Here is a 9,528-nt window from a genome sequence, read left to right as displayed (position 1 = left end):
CGAGGCCAGCTAAGCCTTGATAAAACATGGGAGGCTGTGGCACTTTGCTCCTGAGTTGCATCTGTTGTATAAAGGTTTTTCACTAATTAGGAGAAATCCAAAGTGCAGTTGTTTATTTACCTGAGCCTTGACACACCTTCTGTGTTCCTCGCATTCTGCTGTTTCTGCCGAGCCTATGGGCTTGTTTAATTGAAATGGTATGGTTATTTTTTTCCCTTTCTTTTTTCCCTCTAGACTGGCAGATAGCTACTCTTGCTTTGCTGTTGGGTGGTGCTGCCATCATTCTCATAGCTTTCCTGGTGGGATTGATCTCTATCTGCGTGGGATCTCGAAGGCGGTTCTACAGACCAGTTGCAGTCATGCTCTTTGCTGCAGGTAAGCAGATTACCGGTGCCATTATGAAAATTTCATGAGAGCAGCTTCACTTTTGTGAAGAAAGACATGCCTTGTTCTGCATACTAATTCAGAGGCATTTGGTTTGCTTCTGTGTTAAATCTGGTGAGGATTTTCAGGATACCGGTTCTGCACAGCATTAATAACTTTTGCACTTGCACTATTATTGGCTCATAACCAATTATCTATTTGCATTATATTTACTGTATTGTGAAGTACATGCAGTAGGGGCAACCATAGAGGCTAAATCTCAAAGTTCCATTTTTAGTCTGTGACTTTGTGCTGCTTGATGTCCCTGTTTTTATTCTTAATACAAAGTACTTTGTGTTATTTTTGTGTTTTTCCTCTTACAATTTTAAAACAGGAAAATTCTTGTTCAAATGTGAACTCTTGAAGCCTTATGCATTAAAATAAATAGGATTATGTTGCAAGATGTTTACATCTGCCCCTTTGCCATGAGGAATTAATTTCATTGTGTCAGCTTGCTTACTTAGTTATTAATTTTAAAAGCTGTCACAGTGCAGTCCCTGTTTGGTTTTAAAAACATGGAAATGGAACACATTATATAGACTATCACAAAATCTTAAGGGAGACCTATGAATCTGAATTGTCCGTGAGACTGGTCCAGTGAGGTATAATTACAATATCAAATCATCTCTTTTTGTACATTCTGGTGTTTTGGGGCTTAGTCAGCATGGATGTTTCGGTTTCTCCTGAGATTCGCCAAGCATGGTTTGCCTTCATCCTGTCACTCATATCTGCATTGGAGCCAGCAGCTTATGCCCCTTCTGTGATTCTGATAGCCAGTAATGAAGAGGATGACAGAGCCTAGTCTCTGGGACTTACTAAAAAAATCACTTACAAGAATATGAAAAAATAAGAACGTGGAATTTGCAGGGTGTTCAGGAGTGAAACAAAGCTCCAGGGAAGGCTCCTGCTGCCCCCTGCTGCTAACGATACCTTGATGGACCCGCAGGACTTTAAGGTGCGCTTTTATTTGCTCAAGAGATATTGCTAGGTCATATTTCATTAGCTTTTAGGTAGTGAATGCGTCCTGGGATCAGATTTCCTGAGCAGAAATTGTATATTTTTGTTCTGTGTGTCCTATTTCTTGCTTGGTTGAATAAATGAAGACACTGATGCCACTCTTTCAAAATTTAGTATTACTTCTGAGATTATAAAACACACTGGGCAATTGACTTTGGAAATGGGATTATTGAATTGCTGTAGTGGTTTATAATTTGAGTTTTGACTTAATTTCTCATAACATTGTGTAGTAACTTAGTAATTGTTCAGCCATACACTACCTATCTTGCCATATTGATCATGTTAGTTTGTAATTAAGTTTGTACTAAAAAACCCCAAATGAACAAAAAAAGCCACACAGGGCAAAAAAATTCCCCAAATCCTGCTCTTTGTCTTAAAGCTTAATCTGTTTTCCAGTGCATAAAATTAGTTCTAGTCTTTACTACAAAAGTTGGGTGGGAAGTAAGGTTTAAAGCTTCCTAGTGTCAAAAAAGGAAAATATATCTGTGCTTTAGCTCATGAGCAGTGTTCACCTCTTTCCTGTGCCTCTGTGTGTATGCACATGCATTTTTAAATAGCCATGACCCAAAATGTATAAGAAGAAGAGAGATGATGAGACTGAGACAGCCTGCCCCATTCTTCTTCATTATCTGGTAAATCTGAGGAGAATCCTTTTGGGATTTGTTGCTGACATTGTTAGTGTCATTTCCTACAGATATTATCTTTGACGTCAGATATTTTTAGAGGTGAATATGGTCTAGCATATCTTGAAAGAATTACGGGAAGAGTCCCCTACTGAAGAGGGTAAAGTTAAGGTTGCAGCATAGTAGAGTGTTTGCCTTACACAACTGTCCATGGATTCAAACCTTCACCTATGGATTTCACAGAAGATCTCTGAGGATAAACCATGCCTGGACCTGTGAATCTGCTGATAAGACCAAATATTCCATCTGACTCTGGATAGGAATCTACCATCTGCCGCTAGAAGAAGGACATGAGTTGAATTGTCCAGAAACAGTGATCTGTGTGGGTGTCAGGTAGAAAATGTCATTGTGTGGGAGAAAGGACAAAATGGAGAAATGGTTTCCAGGTACTTTAAAGTCCAAACAGTTGGCTTCAGACATTTTTTTCTTCTAGTTTTGATTTATTTTTATGTATTTTCTTTTTTTTTTTTTTTTGCTCAGCTTCAGGTTTCAGTTAGCAGCTCTGTAGTGAGGAAGAAGATTGACTGACTAGGACTGGAAGACATGAGAAAGCAAAGGGACAAAAAAATATAATTCAACCTAGATACTGAGAATAATCCAGCAAGTCATCAACAGATGTGAATGTGTTTAAAAGACATACTGTCAGCTCTGTGTAATTGGGAGAGGAACAAGTATATCACAGGTAACGGAAAAATAAGTAGCATACGGAGAGGCAGTTGCAGAACACTCTTGTGTGGAGCCACCTTGGCTCATACATCTCTTCCCAGCATTTTTGACCTAGTAGAAGTCACTAGCCTGTGTATTTGCTGGGGTGTCTTAGCTCTCATGGACCGAACTGGCCCTGAAAGCTGTATCCTCAAAGTACAAGCTTGCAAACTTGTCAGTGTAGGAGTCTCATGATGTGGTTAACAGATAACTGAGTGATAACAGAGTCTTAATTTAGGGGTAGAAAGAGAAAGTGTAATTGTTGTAAATCTGTAAGTGCAAACAAAGAAGGTCTTTAAAAAATGTTTGCCTTCTAGGGCCATGTTTTTGAAAATGTTTAGGAAAAATAAACTGTTGTGGTTAGTAAGGTTTTTAAAACACAGGATTTCACAGGGTGCTTTTACATGTAAGCTAGGGAAACAAGAGCTAAATGAAGGTATTATAGATCAGAGAGTAAACAGAAATGATAGCAGATAATATTTGGAGAATACTTAGAGGATGTCTTTCCATTTCGACAGAGAGAACACAATCTCTCAATGTTACCTATTTTCATAATGATGTGGAAGATATAATAAAAGTCTACTCATCAAATTTTGCAGTGGCGCTAGAAAGAATTGCAGATAAGTTAGAGGACATGATTTGATTTTGAGGAATTGATAGAGTGGTCTGAAAAAGTAGGACTGAGTTCAGTAAGTTGCCACAGGATGGCAAAGAGAGTCATAGCATCAAAGGAATATTTATAGGAAAGATAGTATAGATCATGTAGCCAAACCTTCTCATTGAGGCAGGACAGGCACTAAGACTAGCTCAATCAGCTGCAGCTTTGTCTGGACCAGTCTTGAAAAACTCCAAGGATGAAGATTCCACAGCCTCTCCAAGCATATTGTCCTGGTGCCATACTACCCTCCTTACAATGTTTTCTTCTTTCCTGATGGACATCCTGAATCTCTGAAACTGAGATCTGTGTCCGTTGCCATTATCTTAGATTGTCTGGCACTACAAAAGAATTGGATTTTTTTCTGTCATCATTGCAACTAAATTTTCAAGTAACTGTAGGCTGGTTTGAAATTTCTCCTTAGCTGCCTCTTCTTGAGTCTAAATAAACCTAGCTCCCTCATATTCCTCTGTGGGTGATTTGCGTCAGGATTCTAATTGTCTTGGCAGTTCTGTGGACACTTGTCCTTAGTTTGTGAATCCATGTTCAATACTGATTGCCGTGTTGTTCTGCATGTGCTTGGAAGTGGACTCTGAGAGGATGTACTCTATCATATTTCCAGGGATTGAGTTGAGGCAGACCAGTCTATAATTCTGTGGATTTTTCACTTCCAACCTTTTTAAAGATGGACATAGCATTAATCTCTTTCCAGCCATCTGAATATCTCCTGATCACTGTGATTTTTTTCATAGATGATAGAGGGCTCACAATCACATTGAGCAGCTCTTTACTTGCCCTTGGGTCTATCCCATCTGTCCCCATAGATACAGATGCAACTCTAAGTAATCTCTGACTTGTTCCTCCACTGCTAACACCCTCCCAAACCATGTCACTTAGAGGTTTTAAAGAAAGCAACATGGTGTACCATCTGTCACTAGACTGGCTTTCCTGACACTGTTGTATAAATGTTTTCTGAACTTCATTTTGCAGCCAATATACCTGTGGAAATTCTTCTTCATTACCCTTTTTGCCGTTTCCTAGTTAACTTTGGGTTTCAGCTGGGCTTAAAACTTCCTGATTTTGTATCTAAGTATCAAAATGGAGACAGCAGTGTTGTGAAGTGTGGCTATTTCTGCTGGCCAGTTGCTGCCAGCACTTGCTTTGAAGATTTTCAGTAGTGTAGCTGAACCAGTAGTGGTGAGAGCAGGAACCCTCACTATAAAAATGTCTAAAATATCTGTTGTGGGTGTTGCTGCTTTAGCCGCATGTTTCTCTTCCAACATAATAACTTTTTTTGTTTTGTTTTGACAAGTCCAATCTGTAGATTGAGATTCAGCATAGTTCATATGTTAGACTGAGAGAAGGTAGAGAGCTTCCTTGGTTGGAACTTGACACACACAACAGAGTGATTCCTATATTGACTTAGCAGAGATGCTGCAGCCCCAATTTGGGAAGCTGCTGAAGAACTTGCTTATATCCATTCATCTTAGGAAATCCTTTTTGACTTTGAATGATCTTAAAGATGTGTCTGAAAGCTGAGCACATGCTCAGGTATTTCTGAGTGTAATGATGCTCTCATTATACAGAACTGGAATGCATAATCTCCTCATAAAAGTAGGCACTTCCACTAGTGTACCCTGTCAAAATTTCTCCAGTGTTGCGCAGTGTTTTCTGAGCTGGCACACAAAAGTTACATTAAAGTGGAATAACACAAAGTAACATTTCAATAACTTCAGGATTAATAATATCCTGTGAATCTTTGTATCCACATCAGAAAACCTGCTATCCAAACACTCAGATTGTCAGTCTCAAGTAAAAGTTCAGACTAGTCTGTAGGCTAAGTGGAGGGGAGGGCAGGGAAGAAATTTCCACTGAGTGTTCTGTGAAGTGTTGTTACTGAGGGTGTAATGAACATTGGAAAACATCTCCCCATACCAGTCCCATCCAGAGGGCAGGAGGGCATTAGTCTCCAGGGCTACTGAAAGGTGCCAGTTTGACAACACTAAAGAGTGTGTGTGGAACTGAAAAGCCAAATGATGGATTTTGAGTGTGCAACATGTTCAAGCAGTAAGAGTACATAATTAATGTTATTTTATTTTCCTGTAAATTTTCAGTGTAATTTCAGAATGACTTCTGTAGTCCACAGTAGCCTTCCTTTTTATTATCTACTGGCATTTATATTGGTGCTAGCTTTATAACAATTCTCTAGTGTTCATTCTTCTTCCAATACCTAAGGAAGTGTAAAAAAAAAAAATTACCCAGTCAATGTTAAAGTAGTTATTATGGCTTTACATTGCATACCATTGAACTTTCATGAGAGTATGTCTCAGACCCACAAATACTTAAGCGCATGCTTAATTATGTACATGTGCCCACCCTGTCTGTAATCAAGGGGCTAGGGTAGCTTGCAAAGGCAGTCACATGCTGAAGTCTATAAAAATTGCTAGTGTTATTAAGTGCTAGAAGGGAGCACTGTGATAAAGCAGTATCATATATTTGAGGGGCAGAAAATATGTTTTGTACATTCCTGTGATGTTTAGTCTTCTGAGAGTGGCAGAACTAGAGGCTTGAAGAATCACTGTATATACAGCTTGTTCTTGCCTTCAAACCGAGTGTAATTTTCACCTACTTGGAAACAGTTGTCCCAGTTATGCTATTAAGTGTACACCTAAATTTAAGAGAATGGACACGAGTGAAATTTAATTCTTTTTGTGAAAACTGGGTTCTTCATCTGTGTATTTTCCTTTTCAGGTTACTGTATGTGGTGGGGTTGGTTTTTGGTTGGCTGGTTTTGGGTTTTCTAATGTAAGGTAGTAATTAACAGGTTTGCTGAATTCCACTGCAGACGTGCGGATCAGGCCACAGGAGATCTGGCTTTCAGAGGCAGTGCTGTAGAAAGCAGTGATTTTAATTTTTCTTTTTCCTGCCTTGGATTTGATCAGTTTTACTAGCTTTTTTTTTATCATGAAGCATTTCTGACCCACCCCTTAAATTTCTAATACAAGGCAATGTTTTGCCAGTTGGAAGTTTAATGACTGATCAAACTTTATAGATTTCTTGGTATTCTGTCTAACAATATCATTAATTCTGATTACAGTACACAGTAATGCATATGAAGTATGTAATTCACTGAGTCTCTACTAAACATAAATATGTATCACCTACTACAATGAATTATTTCTAGGCTAAGTAAATGATTTTATTCTGAGCTATATTTCTTAATATTCGTTTATTCTTGCTTCTTGTTTTGACTTATTTATAATAGCTATAGAATAAGTCATCTTAGTTTTGTTACTATGGAAGGAATAATGACTGCAAACTAAAGTACAAAGGAGAGAAAGAAAAGAATTGGGAAAAGACTGCTTTCATTGTTTATTTCATGGATATCTGAAGCATCGTTGTTACACCATAGCAATAACATTTGTTCACCAATGAGTATAGGAGAACTGCTCTGTTTGCTGTGGATGAAATGAAGGTGACTTTTTTTTTCCATTCAAAAAGAGTGGTACTCACAAGCTAAAAATGCATCAAGAACATTTTAAATGTGAATTTCAGTTATGTGATGTTTTCCTTGTTTTATGGAAGTGAATTAAGCCCTCTTCTGATATTTGGAATTTTTTTCTCTTTCAGTTGTTCTTCAGGTATGCAGCTTAGTCCTTTACCCAATCAAGTTCATCGAAACGGTCAGCTTGAAAATATACCATGAGTTCAACTGGGGCTATGGTCTGGCTTGGGGTGCAACTATATTTTCATTTGGGGGTGCCATTCTTTATTGCCTGAACCCTAAGAACTATGAAGACTATTACTAGAATCACTTAATGAAAAGAAAAATAACAAAAGGATTACCCCATCTTTTCTAACTCACAGTTTTTTTAGAACACTTGTGGAGCACCAAACAGTCTGCTCTGTTGATAAAATAGCCTTTGCCTTTTGGGTGTGAACACTATAACCAGCTTTTACAACCATTTAAAAGAACTGCAAACACTAGGATTGCTGATCTTACATAGGCAGATTCTGCAAGCTGCTGATACATAAGCTTCATTTTTCCTGACAACAAGCAAAAGGATCTACGCGACAGCGATCATTGTGAGAAAACTAGTTGGAATGAGAATGCAACGCCAGCATCTGCTATTGCCTTCAAGGGAGCAGCTGGTACAGGCTCCATTTAGAAGTTTCCCTGTATCATAGAGGATTCAGATGTCTGATAAGCAGGCAATGGCATCTTGTACAATAGGCTGTGTTGGCCCCTTGTTACTTGCTCAAAAAAGCTCTTAAGGAATTAGTTGCAAGTGACTGTGGTAAGGGCAGTGAATGTAACTGGTTAATGACTTGTCTGATATCTGCATTCAGCAGTCTTCTGGGAGAATAATTAAAAAAAAGAAATAAAAAGGAAGGCACCAACCACACAGGATTTCATGAATTGGTAATCAAAATCACAACCGTGCCAGCTGTAGCAGATTGTTGAAGAAAGTCCAAACCCGGAGACATGTGCTTCTGACTGTGTAGTTGGAAGTTGTCTTGGCTCTGAGTATTTTGCTGGGAGGGTGAAGATAGAGGGAGGTAGGAAAAGACCTCATCTGTCCCTGAAGCATCTAAAATGCATGAATGAATTGCAGTTGTCCTAAGTACCCATTTAACTTCATGAAAATAATGCATATGGAACAAGTTAGGTTATATTTTTGAAAGGTATTCCTTAGTATAAATGAGTATATATAATAGAAATATAAATGCAGAGAGAGAGATACGATTAGTCTTAACATTGTAATATGAGCTGTGATGCAGTGATTAAAATACTAACTTTGTACACATTCTTGAGAGTCTTGGATTGGTATCCACAATTTTGGCTGCTGTTACAAAATAAACATAAAACGGTTTGTCTTCTGTGTATGCCCTTGTACAGACTCTGTTATGGGAAATTCTTAAAAGTTCACATCAAGTTAAGGTAGAACTCGATGAAATAACTACTTGCTATTCCATGTGTAATCTAGTACTTACTAAAAATTGTTTTCTAAGGCTGTTGTAAAGGAAAAAAACTGCCATTTTAAAAATCTAGTTAGGTTGTGAGTGTCTCTGATCATCAGGAATACAGCTGAGACCCCATCATGGCTGTCTTAAAACATTATCACTGTAGGAGGTAATCTCTTGTTTTTAAAAGCTGAGTTTATAATGGACTGGCTGATGATTATGTACATCTAATTAATCCTTGCTTAGTATGTTTCCCACTTAAAACTTCCAGAGACAGTACACATGAAGTGAAACCCAAGATAAAACAGGGAGAAGTTTTGCATAAATTTAATCTGCATCACTTTTATTTTTGCTTATGATTTGCTTATTTGGATATTTTCAATTAATTATGAACATATTTTTATACAATTCTAATCTTTAAATATAACTATTTTTTTTAGTGGAGAAATTTAAAGTATTTTCTGTGTGGACCTCTGCAAAAGCAGGTATGCTGGGGTTGCACATCCACCTCTATAGAAATTATTTTGCTGGTGCCACAGAAAAGACTGCTGAATTATTCAATGTTAAGACCACATCTACACTGTTAATGCCTGTGCCACCATTTGCAGGGCACAGAGGCTCTGCAATGACAGTGGGACCACAGGGCTGCCTTTAGGAGGTTGTTGTGAAAGCATTGCTGACGTACAGAGAAGGTTTATAAACTCCGGGGCTCTCAACTTAAATCTTTACTACCATGGCAGAATATTCTGTATCAGCAGTCTTTCCAGGACCAGTAGTGATTAATTAGATTAGACAGAGCAAAATGATAGCTTGACTTGCAAGGGATTGTATGGCAATGCCTGGAGAACAGAAAAGCATGGGAGGAAAAATTATGTCCAGTTGTTTCATAGGTGCCAGAGAACATTTTTAACTCTGCTTTTTTCCTGAGACTGACTTAAGGTGGATATTCAGTATGTAGTTAACTCTATATCTTTCTGAACAGCTGTGTAGTTCTGCTTTTATTTAGCAGCATGGAGAACATTGTAGTTTGGCATGGGACTTAGGTTAATGTAGAGAAGCCCACTGTGAGAAAATTTCTGT

At 38.1% G+C, this 9,528-nt stretch overlaps 1 protein-coding gene across 1 annotated transcript; it reads left to right on the top strand.

Moving 5' to 3' along the window:
- Positions 1 to 234: 234 nt before the first annotated feature.
- TMEM47 (transmembrane protein 47) lies at positions 235 to 7,292 on the top strand (the record flags this gene model as incomplete). Its single annotated transcript, XM_010179625.1, has 2 exons — positions 235 to 375; positions 7,114 to 7,292. Coding segments are annotated over 2 exons (320 nt in total), but the record flags the coding sequence as incomplete, so codon positions are not given.
- Between the last annotated feature and the right edge of the window lie 2,236 nt (positions 7,293 to 9,528).

The sequence above is a fragment of the Mesitornis unicolor genome, unplaced genomic scaffold (genome assembly GCF_000695765.1).
Source record: "Mesitornis unicolor isolate BGI_N332 unplaced genomic scaffold, ASM69576v1 scaffold26692, whole genome shotgun sequence".
Lineage (NCBI taxonomy): Eukaryota > Metazoa > Chordata > Aves > Mesitornithiformes > Mesitornithidae > Mesitornis > Mesitornis unicolor.
This window is presented reverse-complemented; position numbering and strand designations above follow the sequence as displayed.